Source organism: Talpa europaea, assembly GCF_964194135.1.
Source record: "Talpa europaea genome assembly, chromosome: 6".
NCBI lineage: Eukaryota > Metazoa > Chordata > Mammalia > Eulipotyphla > Talpidae > Talpa > Talpa europaea.
In genome coordinates this window covers 46,350,046-46,371,959 of record NC_140072.1, presented here as the reverse complement: position 1 = coordinate 46,371,959, position 21,914 = coordinate 46,350,046, and the positions used below count along the sequence as shown (strand labels likewise).

The 21,914-nt window shown below is 39.3% G+C and overlaps 1 protein-coding gene across 1 annotated transcript in view; it reads left to right on the top strand.

Moving 5' to 3' along the window:
* DNAH6 (dynein axonemal heavy chain 6) overlaps positions 1–21,914 on the top strand; it is a gene marked incomplete at its 3' end in the record, with an annotated part of 180,030 nt that overhangs the window by 108,152 nt on the left and 49,964 nt on the right. Inside the window, exons 46-58 of the mRNA XM_084235770.1 lie at positions 960–1,112; positions 2,348–2,488; positions 4,012–4,254; positions 6,182–6,349; positions 6,807–7,042; positions 8,307–8,568; positions 10,053–10,176; positions 10,588–10,784; positions 11,940–12,143; positions 13,122–13,247; positions 16,754–16,918; positions 19,028–19,095; positions 21,394–21,574. Coding sequence (XP_084091896.1) covers positions 960–1,112; positions 2,348–2,488; positions 4,012–4,254; positions 6,182–6,349; positions 6,807–7,042; positions 8,307–8,568; positions 10,053–10,176; positions 10,588–10,784; positions 11,940–12,143; positions 13,122–13,247; positions 16,754–16,918; positions 19,028–19,095; positions 21,394–21,574 — 2,268 coding nt within the window. The remainder of the gene's footprint in view (positions 1–959; positions 1,113–2,347; positions 2,489–4,011; positions 4,255–6,181; positions 6,350–6,806; positions 7,043–8,306; positions 8,569–10,052; positions 10,177–10,587; positions 10,785–11,939; positions 12,144–13,121; positions 13,248–16,753; positions 16,919–19,027; positions 19,096–21,393; positions 21,575–21,914) is intronic.

Below are 21,914 nucleotides of genomic sequence, written 5' to 3'. Positions count from 1 at the left end.
TAAAGATACACAAAGATATTTCAAGGAAGTGGTATACAAAAAAAAATCATATAGGAGTAACTATATTTATATCAGACAAAAAGACTTTAAACTACATGGTAAAGAGAAACAAAATCATGATATAATTATAAAGGGGTCAATTCATCAAGATTTAATAATTGTAAATATTTATGCAATCAACATTGGAACATCCAAACACATAAAGCAAATGCTAACAGCTAAAAGGAGAAATAAATAACAGCACAATAAAAGGGATTTTAGTATTGCACTCTGAACAGTGGATATATCATTCAGACAGAGAATCAACAAGGAAACAACAGATTTAGATCAAAAACCGCTACAGACCAAATGAACATAACAGTCATTATGGAACACTCTATCCAACAACTACAGAATACACATTCTTCTCAAATGTAGATGGAACATTTTCTAAGATCACGTTAGGCCACAAAACAAATCAACAAATTCAAGAAGATTAAAGTCATACCAACTATTTTCTCTGACCACAATAGTATGGAACTAGAAATCAATAACAGGAAGAAAACTGGAAAATTGATCAATATGTGGAAAATTGAACAACACTCTCCTGCACAACCAATGAATCAAAGAAATTAAAGCGTAAATAAAAAAGTATTTTGAGACTAATGAAAATGGAAACAAATATAAGAGAACTTATGGGAGAACAGTTGTAAGATAGAATTCACAGCGATGAATGCATACAGTAAGAAGAAAGAGGGACGGGTCCAAGGTGGCAAAATAGGGAGAACTTGTGCTCAACTCCTCCCGTGGTCACAGCAAATCTACTAAATATGGATTAGAATTCTAAGATTCAATTTAATTTTTAAGATTATCTTCTCAAAAATAAAATTAGTTCAATGTGAATTTTAAATATTTATAATTTATATGTCATAAATGTAAAAAGGATTGAGTTATGGGGACCATTTTGCCTTCTTCTACAGATTGTAGTGGAGGAATTCCTAGAAGATATAAATAACATCCTGAACTCAGGTGAAGTTCCTAATTTATTTGAAAAGGATGAACTGGAGCAGGTCTTAGCAGCAACCAGACCAAGAGCAAAAGAAGCAGGAATTTCTGAAGGGAATAGAGATGAGGTAGGACATGTCCGGATGGTAATGTGACTTTGTTAAACAAAAAGTTGTCTTATCCCTTTTTTCTAATGGTCCTAAAATCCACTTAAAGGGTCCATAGATAGAACTTTTTAAAAATATAGTTGGTTTCCTTTATAATTCTATGTGTTTTATTTCCTGCACTTAAAGTATTGGTTTAACTTCAAAATAAATACCTGGAAAGCAGAAAACAGTACCCTGCTGGTACGGAGGTCATAGATTTGCCTAAAGTGGACAGCTTCTCTTATCCTTCTTTAAAAACAAATTTACTTCATATTCCTTCAGAGCCCTACCTAAGGACTCCAGTACCTGTGGCACAACTAAAATAGAAACACAACCTACACACACGGACAGACACATGTACACACACAACGTTGCTTCTGTCCACTTCTATTTCTCCAGCACTGTGCTAGATTACGTATAAGTTATTTTTCTACTCAATCCTTTCCCTTCTTCTTGCACCTTCTTTAACTTTTTTGGCCATTCTTTCTCATGTCTTTTATGAAAATTTCCTCTCCTTCTTACTTCAGGATTTATAGGTATGGACAGCAGGGTCTGCTTTAGCTAATATAAGCAAAAATGTATTTATTGGAGGGCCACTAGAAGATCCAAAGAAAGGAATTCCAGGATGTACTCCTTCAACAATGTAAAATGCACACTGTAGAAGTCAATGGTCAAGGAAGTTTCATCCTGCTGAGCCAGGAAGCCATTAAACCAATCAGCATGCTATTGCTTTAGTACCAGCTCCAAAATCACAAATTCCCCCCCACCCTCACCATGTCAGGAAGTAACTGAATAAGAAACCATATCTAAAGATTGTAGTTCCAGATCCATGCCACTTCTGCTAGGCTCTGCACCTCAAAAAATGGTTTCCCTGCATCCTGTCTCCCAGTGTTCTACTCTGAAGCAAACCTTATATGAATAGTCTCTCTGCTTTGTTCAAGGGGTTCTCTTAAATACACTGATGAGGAGAACCTACATCACATCCAGAACCCTAACTACAGTGGAGTCTGCAAAATGCTGTTTTTAATCTTTCCAGACTGAATGAAAGAAAAGGGTTGGGATGGATGTTGAACAAAACAATTCACACATTTACTATACTAACATTTTTTATTTGGTATTATTCATTTGTAGATATTGATAGACTCATATACATTAGCCAAGCCTATTTCAAGCATTATTTCAATTTCATTTTAAATTGAAAAATATCTTTTTATCAGGTGTTTCAATGCTTTATCAGTAGAGTTCGTCAAAAGCTGCACATTGTTCTCTGCATGAGCCCCGTTGGGGAGACTTTTCGATCCCGATGCCGGATGTTTCCATCCCTTGTGAACTGCTGTACCATTGATTGGTTTGTTCAGGTTGGTGGCATCCTCGGCTGTCTCTCTGAGAAGTTGACTTGCTTGATTTTATTTTATTTTTTTTAAAGATTTATTTATTTATTTATTTAAACAAGCACTGGGTACAGTCAGAAGCGCGGGAGGGTGAGAGAATTCACCAGAACCAGAGCGGGGAACAGACAGGCAGACTGACGAAGTACACTGCTGAAGGGAGCAGCGGGCGGCAGGAGAGGTCTGCGCGCCATGTGGGACCCTCACCCAGCGGCCGGGATTGAACTGGCGCTGCAGAGGCTGCGGGCAGCTTCGCAACCCAGCACTCAACCGCTGCGCCACCGGGGAGGCCCGACTTGCTTGATTTTAAAGGTTTAACACATTGTCCAAGATAACTCAAGCATACCTGCATTAACTTTAAAGCCCTTTAGAAATTTACTCATATAGAAGGTATTACAATGATATTCATTGAACAAAATCAAAACAGAACTAATAAAAGTATTAAATTTAGCAATGTCAACATTATTGCAGATCGTGACAAGAACTGTTTCAGTGGAATGATGGTGAGGAAAGTTCAAGAAGAAGCAGGAAGAGAAATCAAAAAGAATAAATATAAACAACCCCTTCAGAGCTTTGCCCTAAAAGAACACTGGGCTAGCGGGTTACATGAGATCAAGAGAGCAGTATTTTTAAGTGGGAAACAAATAATATGTGTGTGCTGAAATGATCTAGAAAAGAAATATTTTAATGGTGCAACAGAGAGTTGTAGGCGTTATTGGACCAATATCATTGAGTAAGCAGGAAAGGATGTGATCAAGTTATCAGTGACGGGGTTGACCTGGGCAGAGAGCATGCCCAACTTACCCTAGAGTAACAGCAAGGAAAGCAAAGTATATGAACACAGATGCAGATATGAGTAGATGTGGGGGTGAAAGTTTATTGAAGTTCTTTTGTCCTTGCTTTTATTTTTTTAGGGATGTAGGAAGCAGGGTCATCAGCTGAGAATGAAGAGACCAGGGGAAGTTTTAGGAACTAGTATAGAGTTTGAAATGCTCATTAGGAGAGAGCAAAACGGATGTATTAGAAAATTTTGAAGCATTTCTGGACTATACTAAGAACCTACTGGACCTGCTGGTCATGAATTTAGAGTGAGACCAGTCAGCAGGATTGTATGTTTTTCTCCAGCCATGGTCAACTGCACAGTAGCGGGTGTAACAGAGTTGCATTTGACTAAAGTTCAGGTGAGCTCAGAAATAAGAGAAATAAGACGTAAGAGCAAAGGAGGTGAGGTGAATAGCACAGTGATTACAATAATGAACCTGAAGTCCAAACTGCATAATAAACAAAGTGAGGACATGAGTTTCTCTTAACATATGTGATTTTATTCATAGAATTATTTTAGAGACACCATAACATTTATTCATTCAATCAAATAGTTATTTTATTCGGGAGTCAAAGCAAGGAAGTTTCAAAGAAGCACATTCTTTCTTAATTGTTCAATTGTATAATATGGAAATGATAACAGATTTTTCAAATTATATCTTTACTTACAGTGGCCCAAAGAAGCACTTCTTTCTGTATCAAAAACATTTTTCTCAAACGTTGACATTGAAAGTGAAGAACTGAAAGAAAAGCTTTCCCTGATGTGTGTGAATGTGCATTTGAGTGTCTCCACTATGGCAGAACGCTATTATACAGAACTCCGGAGACGGTACTACACAACACCCACCTCCTACTTAGAACTCATCAATCTCTACCTGTATATGCTGAGTGAAAAAAGGAAGCAGTTGGTTTCAGTAAGTGTAATATTATCAATTTTAAATTTTTTTTGCTTGAACTCAAAACTTTTTTCAGAATGGGTGTCAGATCTATGTGTCATCTTACGTAGTACAGGGAGCACTCTCCATCCTGATATGTGCCCTTGACAGCCTACAACAGGGAAAAATACAGATTGTCACATGCTGTTGGCTCCCCTTCCTTCATATTATCTTCTGTCATTTACATAATTGTCCTCGACTCAGTAGAATGGTGTAGACATACCAATGGTATCAAAGCTAATGGAGTCGGGCCTCCCCGGTGGCTCAGCAGTTGAGCGCTGGGCTGCGAAGCTGTCCGCAGCCTCTGTAGCACCGGTTTGATCCCCGACCACTGGCAATGGTCCCACATGGTACGCAGACCTCTCCTGCCATGCCCACTGCTCCCCTCAGCAGTGTATTTCATCTGTCTGCCTGTTCTGTTCCCCGCTCTGGCTCTGGTGAATCCTCTAACCCTCCCGCACTTCTAACTGTACTCAGTGCTTGTATAAATAAATAAATAAATAAATAAATAAATAAATAAATAAATAAATAAATAAATAAATTAACAAATAAATAAATCTTTTTAAAAAAAAAAAAAGCTAATGGAGTCATTCCTGCAGAAGGAAAACCTTTCATTATACAATCAAGATAGGGTTTTCAGGGCCTCCCCAGTGGCGCAGTGGTTGAGCACAGGGTTGCGAAGTTGTCTGAAGCCCCTGTAGCGCAGGTTCAATCCCCGGCCACTGGCGAGGGTCCCACATGGTGCGCAGACCTCTCCTGCTGCCTGCTGCTCCCCTCAGCAGTGTACTTCGTCAGTCTGCCTGCTCTGCTCCCCGCTCTGGCTCTGGTGAATTCTCTCACCCTCCTGCGCTTCTGACTGTACCCAGTGCTTGTATAAATAAATAAATAAATCTTTTTAAAAAAAAGAAAAAAAGGGTTTTCATAGTCTAACAAGTGTCCTTTGTTCCCATTAAGAACAAGGACTTCCATGTCAGGCACATTATGTACAGTCTCTCTTTCCAGCACCACCTTGAGTGCATTTTGTAACATTTTCAAGCCTTAGTAGAAAATAAATCTTAAAAATATCTATTCAATATCTACAGCTTGGATTTTTGTGGGATTTAAGTAAGGTACTATTTGAGAAGTGCTTGAAATATGATCTGACTCACACGCGGTAATAAGGATGCAGTCACCACCACCAACATCATGATCATAATTATTATCATTATCAGGATACTAAAAATGTGACCTAAAATTTTCAACATTTAAAAACAATAAAAATGGAAGTATTTTCTATTTAGATATTTTAAATATTTTTCAGAAGACTTTTGCCTGGTAAATGCATGCACCGTAAAATCACTTGAACAGATATTTTTGAAACTTGTCCATTTGAACCAAGTTTTCTGATTCACCTTTAAAATGAGGTATATCCTCTGCCAGATCTGCCCTTTTGATTCTAAGCAAGAGTTTCCTACCACTGAGAAGTAGGGTTAGACCTAACAACCAGAGCTAAGTATCCAGGGCACTGTCTCAGTCCTGCTTTGATCCATCTTGAAGAAACAAGCTCCCATAGCTGTTGTCCCAGGAATTCCCATATGAATCTGTCCCTCATTCACTCAACATGAATGATGTTGAACCAAGTTACCCTTGGGAATAAATATAATACAACATAAGTCTTAGTAAGCCCACAATCCAGTGACATCCCACTGCTGTGACCAGGGGGCATGAATCATAACCCACCATGGTCAATCCCATGGCCATTTTCTGGAGGTCTGTTATCTGAAGATTACTGTAATTCACAATTTTAAGTATTACCAACTGATTTGCTTAATTCTGTAGTTGTAAAATTCAAGTACATGAGTAAGAGATAGCAGTAAACTTATGGTTTATAATACTCATCATAATAGATATTTTTATTGTCATCTAGGCACGTGACCGGGTGAAACATGGTCTCACCAAGCTATTAGAAACAAATGAACTAGTAGATAAAATGAAATTAGATCTTTCTGCTTTAGAACCTGTGCTTTTAGCAAAATCACAAGATGTTGAAGCCCTGATGGACAAATTGGCAGTGGATCAAGAAAATGCTGATCAGGTATGCTGCATTACCTGACAGTGTGGGTGAGATGGCTTTGATCACCATCTGATCATTTATATACAATAATATATGTCTTATTTTATGTATCATTAATTAATAGGTAAACTTAGCAATGCATTCACATTGTAAACAAATACCCTTCAATAAATATCATTCTCTCCTTGAGAATAATTGAACCCAATGAATGGGACTAAGAATTGGAGGGGGGGGAGTATCACACACAAATACATAACTATTCTAATAAGGAACTGTTTGTTCTAATAACTTTTCTCCATTATTCTATGAGAAAGGCATCAGATAGACAAAAGAGAGCATACTGTGTAATATAACTAGAAATCTTTCATCATTAGTCTAATCCCAGGGAAAAAATTTGAGCTCATTACTTTTGGCTTTGCTTTTAAACATTGAATTTCAAATATTGAGAACACTTAAGCAGTCATGTTTCAATGGTTAGGTCCGTAGTATTGTGCAAGAAGATGAAGCGACAGCAAAAGTGAAAGCTGAAGAAACCCAAGCAATAGCTGATGATGCTCAAAGAGATCTTGATGAAGCCCTCCCTGCACTTGAAGCTGCCAATAAAGCATTGGATTCCTTAGATAAAGCAGATATATCTGAAATCAGAGTTTTCACAAAGCCACCAGATATGGTGATGACTGTTATGGAAGCAATTTCCATTCTCTTGAATGCCAAGTGAGTCATTAATGATCATGTATTAACTAAACAACTTGGAGTTCCTTTCCTTTCTCCATTTTCATTTATTTGTTTTCATTCTCTTCTCCACCCTCTCATTGATTCAGTCATTCATTCAACAAATTGGTTCAATTAAGTTTTTCTTCAGGATTTATACCATTTTACTCTAGGAATGACATAAGGTAGAAGATATAAGAGGAATACCAAATTAGTGAAAAGAATAAATGTTCATAAGATAAATTGACTCTCTTCGCCTCGGCAAATGGTATAAATATGTCAATGCACAATGCACATAAGTGGGTTCTAAAATCTGAATTTTCAGAACAAGCATTTTTTTTAATATCTATTTTGTGCTAGATGGTGGAAGTTGTTCCTTACAAGGCTCATACAGTGAGACTGACATGGAAAATAATTTCAAGACATGCAAGAGTTGTATAATAGTAGGAATATCAAGAAAAGTGCCACTGTCTTCCTGGAGAGGTATTAGCAGGTTTTCAAGAGGTGATGCTCAGGTGGAAAGTGGGACCCTAGGGAGAGCTCAGGTGCCTTTGGTGCTCATGGAATAGGATGGAACTGGGCAGGTAGGCCATGACTACATCATGATCAGTCTTGTATGTTGGGCTAAGCAGTTCTGATTTCATCAGTTTTCAAACTCTTTTAGTAATACCATTTTTTTTTTCAGTAAAAATTATAAGAAAACTTCCTACGTAAAACTGAAGAGGGTAAAGGCCCCAGAGCACACCCTACTGGGCTTCCCTACTGTTCAGCACCTCAGTGGGGCATGAGGACTTTTACAAAACACAGAGGAAGAACCTAGCCAGAGGGATTGAGAACCATGGAACATTTCAACATAATCAGATTTTCACATGAGAAAGACCAACCTGGTGAAAGTTCACAAAGAACAAGTTTGAGAGAAATAAAACCAGTTAGGAGATGATTTTGGTGTCTTGATAAGAGATTTTAAGAATTTGAAAGAACATAAGTGCTAGGGGCATTTTTAAATATAACATTATTTCTATAATGCTTCCCATTTTGAAAACTCTGATTTTATAATTCTTTCGCTGCCAATACAAGATTGTTTGGCACATTAGTCACTCATCTGCCTGTCTCCCCATGAATTGTAGTACATGTAACTATCAGTCACTGGAATTATGATGTCAAGATTAAAACTACCCATTTATCTATTGTTTTCAAAGGAATACATGTCTTTTGTTCTCATATTACTTTACTACAATATTATTTACTTTTCATGTCTGTCTTACAGACCTGATTGGCCAACAGCAAAGCAACTCCTTGGAGACTCTAACTTTCTAAGAAGACTTTTAGAATATGATAAGGAAAACATAAAGCCTCAAATATTGGCAAAGCTTCAAAAGTATATTAATAATCCTGATTTTGTCCCTGAAAAAGTGGAGAAAGTATCCAAAGCTTGTAAATCCATGTGCATGTGGGTAAGGGCTATGGATCTGTACTCGCGAGTAGTCAAAGAAGTTGAACCAAAGAGACAGAAGCTCCGCGCTGCACAGGTACTTTATCTGTATTGTGACACAGTTCTTGTGTATATAGATTTAAAGGCCACAATCGTTAATCATCAAGTTCCCTTTATAATGGCACTATGATGCTGCATAATATCAATAGCAACAATGTTTTTGGGGAAATGTTTGTTTTTCAAAATATCTGGCAAAGTTTTTTCAGAAATGATCTCTAAAATAAGGCCTTTTCTAGCATAAAGGGAAAAATGAATTCTCAGCATATTCATCTCATCAGACCTATGATATTTTTAAAGTGACTTTTAGCTCTAGCATCTGATGCTCTGTTTCCATTTGCTGATGCTCTGTTTCCATTTATGGTGTCACTTAGGTTCTAAAAATCAGTTTAACCCACAATCAGATGTGAGGTCTTAAGCAGAGCAAAGGATGAACTTTTAGTGGAGCAACTTTCTGAAAGAACCGTGGCTATTTAGCAGGGGTTAGCAAAATTCTTCTATAATGATCCAAATAATAACTCTTTTAAGCTTTGCTGGCCCCATGGTATTTGTTGTCATTACTCAGCCCTTCTGCTATAGCACAATTTCAGCTACCAACAATTCAAACAGGAAGAAGCATGTCTGTACTACAATTTAACTTTATTAATGGACACAAGTTCAAATTTTATAAAATAATCACGTGTCATGAAGTAGTATTATACTTCCAATTTAAAATGTAAAACCATTCTTAGCTTGCAAGCCATGCAAAACCAAGCAGCTGGCTGGATTTCACCTGCAGGCCTAAGTTTATAGGCTCCCACTCTAGAGAACAAGCTAGGAATGGTTAGCTTTCTATAAGGCATGAATATTTCATTTGTCTTATCATTTAAAGTTAATAATCCCTGGTTTATAGTTGCTTGTTGATTTTGATTTTTACTTTATTATAATTAGGTTTTTTCCTGGTTCCTACTATGAGTGAGACCATCTGGTATTTTTCTTTTTCTTTCTGGCTTATTTCGCTGAGCATGATCCCTTCCAGCTCCATCCATGTTGCTGCAAATTGCTTGAGTTTATCTTTTTTGATTGCTGAGTAATATTCCAGAGAAACACTACAGTAGGGGGAGGAAGGAGTAGGATCAAAACAAGGTGGGTGGGAATTGTATGGGGACTATAACCAAGATGAAAATGCATACATTGTGCAAAAATGAAAAATGATGTAAAAAATGTATAAAATAAAATTTAAAATTTTTTTTAAAATAAAGTTAATAATCCATTATAGTTAACTAATTCATCCCAAAGGCTTGTTACATCTGTCCTCCTATATGTACTTTATTTTGTTGGGCTTTCAATTTGTTTTGTTCTATTTGCTACCTCTCTCATATTTTATTCTATTAAATTTGTTTTAACTTTGTGTAGCATATCAAAATCTTCTACATGGACATGGAAAAGGGAACATAAATCCTTCTTTTAAAAAGTCTATTATAAATGAGCAAATGTGACCTTCTTTCTTGGGCCCATTCTTAAATATTTACTTAATTTTATTAGGCTGAACTTGATATTACTCTGACTACTCTGAGAGAAAAGCAAACATTATTAAAAAAAGTGGAAGCTCAGATACAGGCCTTACAAGATGAATATGACAGAAGTGTGAATGAGAAAGAAAGTCTGGGTAAGTTATGGAATTTATGTTGGTCAGGAAAAGCTTGATCTTCCAAGGTAGAAGGTTTCCAGATAGTTATCTCAGTTTTCATCCAACATGTAGGACATATTTCCACTAGACATATTACATTAGCCTTCTAGTAAATATAGAAGAATTACATGTATTGTCTGCATTCAACTTTCTATATCTGAAAAAGCTTATGGGGGCATGTTACATCATAACACAAAGCAACATATGAATTTGATCCAGAAAATAAATACCAGAGGGGCACAAATTGGTGTGAGGTTTCATAGGGGTGTATTGACATCATTAGCTAAATAATGCAAATTCTGCCATAAACAGAAGCAGGTGAATACTCTTTTTATATATTTTTTAGGAAAATAATGAAAAACATAACATGCTTTTCTTAACATTTTCTAGCAAAGACAATGGCCTTGACGAAAGCACGTCTGGTTCGTGCTGCAAAGCTGACAGCTGCATTAGGAGATGAGCAAGTTTTGTGGGAAGAAAGTATTGAGAAATCCCAGGAGGAGATATCGAATATCATCGGGAATGCGTTCATAGCAGCAGCTTGTGTAGCCTATTACGGGGCCTTCACAGCCCAATACAGGCAAATAGTGAGTAAATCTGCTTCCTATATAGGAGGGAGCAAAGCAAATGAAACTGGGTTGGCCAGCTAGGGAAGGAGGTGATCATCATTTTTCTGAGTTTAGATGGAGGCTCTTGACTGTGAAGATTATTCATAATGGAAATTTATTTATACATTCCACAGCCACCCACCTCCCCATCAGTCAGTGATGTTTACCCCTAGGCTTTCCTTAACACATTCCTCCCTTTCCTTCCCTGCCTGGATAGTTATTCATCACTTACACAGCACAAGAAAATGAGGAAGAAAAGGGGACAAGGAGTCCCCTACCCTTTCAATCAGAAGTGGCATCTAAAGTCAGCAGCATAAAATGTTCTGAATTGGTGAAACTGCTAGTAAGGGCTAGGCAATTGGAAGGATCAGGAAATTAAATTATCTGGACACATTTTTCAAGCCATTTTTATGAAATACCTTCCTTAAAAATGTGCCTTTGGGGCCTCCCCGGTGGCGCAGCGGTTGAGCGCTGGGTTGCGAAGCTGCCCGCGGCCTCTGCGGCACCGGTTCGATCCCTGGCTGCTCCCCGGCCACTAGAGGAGGGTCCCACATGGCGCACAGTTCTCTCCTGCCGCCCGCTGCTCCCCTCAGCAGTGTACTTCGGTCCTTCTGCCTGCTCTGCTCCCCGCTCTGGCTCTGGTGAATTCTCTCACCCTCCCGCGCTTCTGACTGTGCCCAGTGCTTGTATAAACAAAACAAACAAACAAATAAATAAATAAAACAAACAAACAAACAAACAAAAATGTGCCTTTGTCCTAGAATTATAAGATTTATTTATAGAACTCATATGGATTATAGGAGCTCAGAGGACATCCAGTACCATGTGGGCAATTAGTGCAAATGGTGCTTTGGGGGGACAGACAGCACTCTGTTGTGCAGCACTGTTCCCCTCACTGAAGGAGGTAACATGTGACTTCTTTGTCATTCCTACTCGAGAAGGGAGTGACATCCCCAAAGCCACAGCTAGTTAATAGTATAGTTCTAGCACCCAGATCGTCTTCACTTTTAGTCCACTACTGTGCCCTGTCCTCATGGAGACTGGTAGGATTTCCTCCTACCATGACAGTTTGTGTGTTATCTTGTTTACTGAGTGCTCCTGAACCCATACAAGAAAACTTTCCTCCTCCTGCAGCTTATAGAGTGTTGGATCGAGAACTGTCAGCAGCTGGAAATCCCAATCAATCCTCATTTCAGTCTCATTAACATTCTTGGTGACCCCTATGAAATTCGGCAATGGAACACTGATGGACTGCCCCGAGATGTGGTATCAACAGAAAATGGCATTTTGGTTACTCAAGGAAGTCGGTGGCCTTTGATGATTGATCCACAAGATCAGGTGTGTAACAGACACTTCAGATAAAGTGTGTCCTATCAATTCTGCTCAGTATTGTGTGGTCCATCACAAATGCTACAGTTGAACTTTAACTTGTGAGCTCTTGGGGATTTAGACTTAGTGGGAAGTATATCCAAGTCTCTTATTCTGTGGATGTAGAAAGTAAAATAGGAAGAGTTCAAGTGCTCAGCATACTTAATTTTGATTGTTTTTGTTCAGGGATATTGACCATTAGTTTTCTGTTTTCTATGAAAGCAGCAATTCATTCCTAGATAGTCCTTGTGCCTAAAAGATCTGAGAAGTCAAAATAATTTTAAAGCTCTCCTGTCAGGAATTTACAGAATCCCATTTTCTAATTCCTAAATCCATAGATCAGATGTACTAATTGGGATTCGGGAAAAGGGTGAAAGCAAGAGAGACAAATTTGAATACTATTAGTATGGGCTTTTCCCTAAATGGGTCTTTTCTTCATTTGATCCAAATTTAAATAAAAGAAAAAAAACAAACATTGGGTGTTTTTATTTGCAGGGTGAGTGGTACTTTTATCTTTTTTTTTTTTTAATTATTCTTTAAACCTGTTTCTAGATTGAACCAAATTTCCATTTAGGTTTAGAAAAAAATTTCAAAACCTCACTCTAAAAACTTTTACTTTCTAACATCAGTGTAACAAAATAATAACAATACAAAACACAACAAAGCAAAAACAGACAATTATAAATCAGAGACATCCTGCAGGGGAGGAGGAGGGAGAGGGATCAGAAGTAAGGAGGGAGGGAGGAGCACAGGGGACTGAGATGATGGTGCACAGGTACATTGGTGAAGGAAATTCTATAGGGACTACACCTGAGGGAGTGGGGGGAAGCAAATATTGTTTTAAAAATGAACAATGATGTAAAAAAATAAAAATAAATAAAAACTTTTACTTTCTAGCTATGTATAAAACTCTAAAGGAAATGTCCTACTACGATCTTTCTCTCACAGGCAAACCGTTGGATAAGGAACAAAGAAAGCAAAAGTGGTTTAAAGATCATTAAACTTACAGATCATCATTTCTTACGCACACTTGAAAATTCTATCCGTCTTGGTTTACCTGTCTTACTGGAAGAGGTTTGCTTTTTGCTTCCTTTTCTACTGTTAGTTCTCGACTTTCATGTCTTATCTAGAATCCTCTACAGGCCTAGAAAGAATAACTGCATCCTGCTAAAGACACCAGTCAGCTTCATTTTCAAATTGGTCAAACCAATTTTGTTCCATCGACAATATGCTCTTATAAGGAAAGGAATCTGTTGATTAAATGAATTTTCCTCTTTTTAGACTTTATCTTGGTGTTAAGTGGGATGGGCTCTGCTTTCTTACACTGCTGATTCACAGGCCTCTTTGTGGTTCCTGATGGATAGCTGCCCTGAAAATTCAAATCAGTCATGCCGTGTACACTAATGATGTGAAGCCAGTAAAACACTTCAATGGTCATAAATATTATTTTCTAATCAGCTCTAAGGCCAGAACTAGATTAAGTGATAAGAATGAATTTCTGTTTTGGTGTTTGTTTTGTAATGTTTGAGTCTTAAGTGCTCCATTTCTTCAGAATCACTCCAAGAATGTTATTTTTTAATTGGTCATTCATTCAACACATATTATTTGAAAACCAAAGGCTAGAATACAGATGTGTTGTTGTTGTTGTTGTTGTTGTTTTTAATTTTATATCTGTGTTGTTGTTTTTTTTAAGATTTATTTATTTATTTATACAAGCACTGGGTAAAATCAGAAGCACGGGAGGGTGAGAGAATTCACCAGAGCCAGAGCGGGGAGCAGAGCAGGCAGCAGGACTGAAGTACACTGCTGAGGGGAGCAGCGGGTGGCAGGAGAGGTCTGCTTGCCATGTGGGACTCTCCTCTGGTGGCCGGGGAGCAGCCGGGGATCAAACCTACACTGCAGAAGCCGCAGGCAGCTTCGCAACCCAGCGGTCAACCACTGCGCCACTAGGGAGGCCCTACGGAACTGTTCTTGATCTCAATAATTTGCAATCTCATTGGAGACAGAAATAGTAAAATGAGAAAAGAGAGAAGATACGGGAGAAGGGGGAGAAAGAGAACTTGTGATAAGGTCTTTGAAGGAACAAGCTCAGAGCTGAGATCACCAATAAGGGGAGAGGAGAGGTAAGACACTAATCTAGATGCTTGACTGGAGGTGGTATTTGAATTATGAGCTCCATAATGAGCTCACTCAAGTAAAGCACTAGGAGAGAAGGGTGTCCCAAGCACAGGGAACTGCTTGTGCAAGGCCTTGGGCACAAAAGAGACTGGCAATGACTGTGGTATTCTTCCTAATATATCATTCTATTTGTATAAGAGAATGAGTGCACAAAAGCATGGGTTATGAACTGAGTCTCACATTAGCCAGAAGTGTTATGGCTTCATCAGTAGGGAGAGAAATTCAAAAATCACCATTGAACTGAGCTGAAGCACTAGCAAGGTGCCTGGAGTAATGATTGACGCCAGCATTAGCTGCCCCGTGACATGGTATCAACAGAAAATGGCATTTTGAGTGCTCACCACACACCACACACTAACCTGATTTGACTAACTTGATAACAAACCCATGATATTCAACATGTACTAACTAATCCTCAAGACTACTTTATCAAGGAATTATCCCATTTTACCAATGTGAAAACTGAAGAACACAAAGGTTAAATAAATTGAACAGCCTTGAATATTTGGAAAAATTCACATCGAGTTGCCAAATTCCCAATTTGAGCCACAAAGAGCATTAGAAGCCTCTATCTGTGACTTCCGGCCTCAACCAACATAGGTTAAGTTCTGTAATGGGCCTCAGTCCTTCTTTCAAACCCTGAAGTTACGGGTGAGGTGAGGTCTCCCAAAATCTTTGGCTTAGTTATATTAAACCAAACGATTCTTAAACCCTATTTATTTCAGGACACAAGAGTAATGAGGACTAAGACTCTTCTGTGATGTTCTGCCTCTGAACAGCAGAGCCTTTTAACTATAGCAGAGTGGCATTGGGAGTGCGGGACACCCTGACTGGCTTTTCCTGATTTCTGTGACTTGAAATTATTAGCATTTTACACCTGTTTTATATATTTGTGGAGTATTATTTTCAGATGTTGTTTCCTCCCATTCGTGGATTTGAAATCAAGTTAGTCTATCTCAATCAGCATTTTTTAATATAACAATACAATTTTTAAAACAAAATTGTATCATGGGTGGTAAGGGAAATTTTATCTCATGAACCTTTGTCCTAAGAATTAGGTATCTTGGGCCTCCCCGGTGACGCAGCGGTTGAGCGCTGGATTGTGAAGCTGCCCACAGCCTCTGCAGCCCCAGTTCGATCCCCAGCTGCTCCCCGGCCACGAGAGGAGGGTCCCACATGGCGCGCAGACCTCTCCTGCCGCCCGCTGCTCCCCTCAGCAGTGTACTTCGGTCCTTCTGCCTGCTCTGCTCCCTGCTCTGGCTCTGGTGAATTCTCTCACCCTCCTGCGCTTCTGACTGTACCCAGTGTTTGTATAAATAAGTAAATCTCAAAAAAAAAAAAAAAAAAAGAATTAGGTATCTTGTCACATTGTGGAATATATTTGCTGATATGAATTACAATCAAATTTGGGGACCTACTGGGCCCAAGGAACCCCAGTCACGGGGTCTGTTGACAATGTGTGCATGTCCAAGTTGTTAACAATCAGATTTGATATGAAGGGGGAAAAAATAACTGCCATATAGAGTAGAAGTCCACAAAAGTTTTCTGTAAAGAACTAGATAGTAAATACTTTCATTTTGGCAAGCCACATATAGGTTCTATGCAAATTTTCTTTGAACAAATCTTTGTTTTGCTTTGTGAGTTTTGTTTGTTCCTGTAACCCTTTAAAAAGGTAAAAACATTCTTAGCGGAAGATTTCTTTTTTTTTTTTTTTTTTTAAGATTTATTTTTATTTATTTATTACACAAGCACTGGGTACAGTCAGAAGCGCAGGAGGGTGAGAGAATTCACCAGAGCCAGAGCGGGGAGCAGAGCAGGCAGATGGACCGAGGTACACTGCTGAGGGGAGCAGCGGGCGGCAGGAGAGGTCTGCGCGCCATGTGGGACCCTCCTCCAGTGGCCGGGGAGCAGCCGGGAATCAAACCGGCGCCGCAGAGGCTGCGGGCAGCTTCGCAACCCGGTGCTCAACCGCTGCGCCACCGGGGAAGCCCGGAAGATTTCTTTTTTCCAAAAGGCTGCAGATGTCCAGATTTGGCCTACAGGCGGTAGGTTGCCAACTCCTAACAGATCACAACCATGACAGTAAATAGATCTCTGTCAAGGAATCACCCTGCCGTGAGTCTCCTTGTTTAGCTTCTTTCTCATGGCGGTGAGGTGTGCAAGATTAGCCTAAATCGGTACATTGCCTTCCCTAGCTATTTCCTTAGAGTATTGATAAGACAGTCACTGAAAAATATACACTACAGTATTAAGTGGTATTGTGGAGACATTAATAAATATCTGTAGCATCACTGAAAAAATTCCTTGTTCAAAGAAAATTTTGAAGCCTAAGGAATCCGAGGAAGTTGATGCCATCCATTCTAATTGCTTGTTTTTTATATTGTTTTGCTTCTGTTTTTAAGCTTAAAGAAAGCTTGGATCCAGTCCTAGAGCCCATTCTTTTAAAACAGATTTTCCTTAGTGGTGGACGGATGCTCATTCACCTTGGAGACTCAGACATTGATTATGATAAAAACTTCAGGTTCTACATGACAACCAAATTGCCAAATCCCCACTACCTGCCTGAGGTATGAGCTGCTGGTCTGGAATTCCCAGCCTAAGTGATGTGCCTCTGAAGTTTGGGGGCTTCCCACACTAAGGGATTAACTCTCCGACCCTCTTCCCTCGCCACAGCACTTCCTTCCACCATCCTCCACTCTTGCTTCTTTTCTGAGTCTTCTGTTCCACTCACCCTCCTGCTTGCCCCCTAGTTGGGACTCCAGTCCCTCCCCTGGCTCCCAGGAGCTGCCCTGTCTCACCCCAGGCACTTTGTCAGCATTCTCACCATGTCCCTCTTGGTCCACAGCCATTCCTCATTAACAGCAGGCACAATTCCTTCCCCGTCATTCTCCCTCCTTCAACACAAAACCATCCTTGTCTTTCTTACTGTCTCCAAGAGAAATGAATAAAAGCTTGAGCGTACATGGGGTGGGGAGCCTGATGTTTAAGAGAGTGAGTGCTCACAGCATACAGCCCCAAGGAGGTTGCCTGGATTGAAACTCTGGTGACTGGCAACATTAGAGAACCATGAGTCTAATAGTCAAATGTCCCATGTCTGTACTTGGAGTTCTGGGAAATAGAACATTCTATCCATGTGAACTCCATTTCCATACACGTGCCCCTGAGTTAGGGTAGGATCCAGAAGAACCCTTACTCTTTAGCAACAGGACTCAAGGCAGCCACAACAGAAATGAGGACACCTAAGACTTCTTCCTCCCAACTGCACAGAGCTTTAAGGGACCCCTTCACCCCTGCAACCCTTTGCTGCCACCACAACTCTCAGGCATAGCCTCTCTGCTGAATTTTCCAGGCCTCAAAGGCCTCCCCCTTTTCTCATAGGAAAGGATATATTCTCCCCACCCCCCAAAAAAAATCATTCAGTAAACCATTTCAAAGAGTTTTGTTTTTGTTTTATTTACTGAATTTATCATAGTTGTCTGTCTTTACTAGATGTGTTCAGGTTATATGAAATTGCCACACTTTTGAATAAGATGAGGAATTGCCATTAAAATCCTAGGTCATGGTTTTCTGTGTCAACCTCAAGGGATTTCATTACATGGCCACTGACAAAGCTCATGTCCCAAGGTCTCTTTCAGAGTTTAGAAAAGTAACCAATATGCCAACTTACAACCTTGATTTCTCATGTATTTAACTTCTGGGACAGAACATAGCACACCTTACCCAATCCTAGCTTTGTGGCTGTAATGAAATTATTACATCTCCTGGATTCTCAAGTTTATCAGCAATAAAATAGAGATAAAGCCTACTTTGAAAATTTGTTGTAAAAATTAAATAATAACATATAAAATATATGGAGTTCAGAAACCTACTCTATTTATTGGTTTGTCTGTTGGCTTTTTCAACCAATGTTAGAATATTACAACGATTTTTCATTGAAATGTTATGATGGGGCCTTCCTGATGGCGCAGGGGTTGCGCACAGCGCTGTGAAGCTGTCCACAGCCTCTTCAGTGCCAGTTTGATTTCTGGCCAGCCAGGGAGAATCCCACATGGTGAGGCAGACCTCTCCTGTCTCACCCACTGCTCCCCTCAGCAGTGCTTTCAGTCCATCTGCCTGTTCTGTTCCCTGTTCTGTCTCTGGTGAATCCTCTCACCCTCCCACGACTCTAGCCTGCACCCCAGCTCTTGTATAAATAAAATAAATCTTTAAAAAAAATGTTATGATGAAACAAGATGTCCTTTTTTAAACACAAAGTCACTAAGACTAAGTGATTTTCTTTGATTACCTCACAAATACCCTATAAGTTGTTACCATTATTGTCCCAATTTTTAAATACCAGGAACCAAGGCTCCAACATCCTACATGCACTAAAGGTGCAACTGGGATTTGAACCCAGGCTGTTGATTCCAACCCTTTGCAGGCTCACCTATTTTTTAAACATCATGTAACACACTACATGATGGCATGTGAGGAACAAGATTGTCACTCATACTGATATTAGGATTTGTAAGAGTCAGTATACTTGGGGGTTGAGGGTGCAGCATGGGCAGGAGAAGGCATTCACAATTAAAGCCGAGATTAGAGCCAGCTGGGTGATAACGAGTCCTGTTCTAGTAAAGCAAGCACATATTATTCTGAACTTCAGCATTTTTATGTTCTCTCTGCTTCTCTTCTAGGTGTGCATTAAAGTTACCATAATCAATTTCACTGTAACCAAATCAGGTCTGGAGGATCAGTTGTTAAGGTAAAAAGGGGGGAGGAGCAGAAGTTTCCAAATATTTTTTTAAGAAATTTTGATGAAGAAGAAATTTTAGTACATGAAAGCACTACTCATGGACCCAGAATGTTTCGTGTTGAATATACTATGGTACATACAGATGTCATTTTAAAATGATGCACACTGGAAACTTAAACAGTGTTATAATGCAATGTTCATAAATGGGGAGGAAGACAATAGTAAATGGCAGGTTCTTTCATCACTTTGGCAGCCGCTGATCTGCCCACAGTCTTCTCCAGGGATTAGGCACGTACCTTTGATTCTCAACCATGATTTGGGCCAATCCTACCGCCATCCCTGTCTTTCCTTCTCTGGGGTCCCCACATGGGGCAAGTGAATGAAGTCAATTCTGTGGTTCCTAAAGACTCTCTGCTCCATACCTGTGAAGAAGACTGTTAGCCCAAATATATTTTTCCCTGTTTCACTTGTCTCTACATGATTTATTAATATACTTTATTTTATCTACATTTGCCCACTTAAGAAAAATTAATAAATACCCTTCCTCATTATACTCTGGATGTGATTTTATCCCTATGTCCCAAAAGTGGCCTTATGAATTGTTGGTATTAATTATTAAAATGACTCAAGTGACTTAGGAAGCAACAATTTTTAAACATTTATTAAAATAATACCATTGGTGTTGGTTAAAAATTAATTGTATGTATATACATATATATATATATGAGTCTATTCATCACCTAAAAGAGTATATAATTTAGACACATGTTTGAAATAAATTCAATCCCTTATGTTCAAGTCAAGATCATTCTGACTTACCCCTATTATCACAAATAAGTTTGTCTCATTTCCCTTGTTTAAGACTCAATTCTGGGGCCTCCCCGGTGGCGCAGCGGTTGAGCGCTGGGTTGCGAAGCTGCCCGCGGCCTCTGCGGCACCGGTTCGATCCCTGGCTGCTCCCCGGCCACTAGAGGAGGGTCCCACATGGCGCACAGTTCTCTCCTGCCGCCCGCTGCTCCCCTCAGCAGTGTACTTCGGTCCTTCTGCCTGCTCTGCTCCCCGCTCTGGCTCTGGTGAATTCTCTCACCCTCCCGCGCTTCTGCTATACCCAGTGCATGTATGAACAAAACAAACAAACAAAATAAATAAATAAATAAAACATGCCTCTATTTAAAAAAAAAAAGACTCAATTCTGCCAGCGGCTGATTTGCTTAACTTTTGCTAGGTTAACTTCTTTCCAGCCAAAGGGTATTTCACCACACTTTTAGGATATGTTCTGAAGACATGACTGAATGTTGTGCATACCAACTTATTCCCATGAGGAGTTAAACTTAGCTGCACACTAAGCTGTTGTTGTGTTTGACTACTGGGACAGGGGGGAGAAAGAGCCAGCAGAGAACAAGGGAAATGCTGAGCCTTGGTCATGGGGGACTGAATCTCTCAAACTCTTCTCTTTCGAAAAACCACGTTAAACAAATGAATTTAGGTGATTTCTTATAGCCTTAATGTTAATAATCTAGATTGAACATGTATTTAACAAACAATGGATTCTTATATGAGGTACTTCACCACAGCATATACAGAGCCTGTGCCGACCCACGCGAAAACCCAGCTCTACCTCTCACAGCCAGGTTACCTCAGCAAGTGATCCACTAGGGTCTGTCTATTCCTCTGTTCCAGTACCCACCTCAAAGGAACAGTCAAAGGATTGAAAGAATGAATCCATACAAAACTCATAGCAGAGTGCCCGGCTCAGAGTGATGTTTTATAAAGACTGGTTCCTGTAAACAGATGGTTGGTAGCAATTTATGCAAACGTAGGTGATGGGACATGAGTTCACAAGTTTAGATAGAGGTAGAATTGGAGCTAATGCCCTTTTTTTAGATACAATCAATAAGTGTTTCATGGAAGTGATAGAATTTCAGAATCCCCCACGTCATTATATAAAGAATGTTGCAAGCACCAGTTTCTCTTGGTCCAAGCAGCCATTAGAGACAGAAATTGAATGCTAGAGAGATGAAGCATTGAGCAGGTTTCCCTAAGAGCAAATGAGCAGAAGTTACAGGAACTGTGGTTTGGAACAGATCTTTGAAATACAAGATAAAGAATCATAACTAGTATGTTCAGTGAATGGGGCCACTGTGTAAACCCAGCAAAAGAGGAACTTTATGCATTAGCATTTGACTAGTAGCATTAGTGCCCAGATACTTAAAATGCAGAATAAGAAGTAGGAACAAGAAAAGAAAAATAAAAGCAATTTTAGGGCACTAAAGAGACTTAATTTATTTATTCAAATCTTGGTTCCAGTGATGTGGTACGACTTGAAAAACCCGAGCTGGAAAACCAAAGAATCAAGCTCATTGTGAAAATCAACACTGATAAAAACCAGCTGAAAACCATAGAAGAGAAAATCCTGAAATTGCTCTTTACATCTGAAGGAAATATTCTGGACAATGAAGAACTTATTGATACACTGCAAGAGTCAAAGGCAAGTGAAAATATTTTTTAATATTAATAGAAAATATGTTGCATCTAAAGTTAAAACTACAGTATTTGAGGGTCCTGCAAAGTTTTTTAAAGCACGAATGGCAGCCACACAAGAGTGTGCCTGTGGCAGGACCCTCACCAACCAAAAGAAGAGTAGAAAAGCTAGAGAAAACTGCTAATCTTGTCCATATTTTTAAAATAAAGCATTAAAGTAAAGAACTGACACAAAATGTAAATTGAAGGGAACGACACAATTATATATTCATATCAATGTCACTTCCTCCAAGAACCCTCCCTAGTATTCTCATCTGAAATTAACCTCTTCTTCCTTGGAACACCTG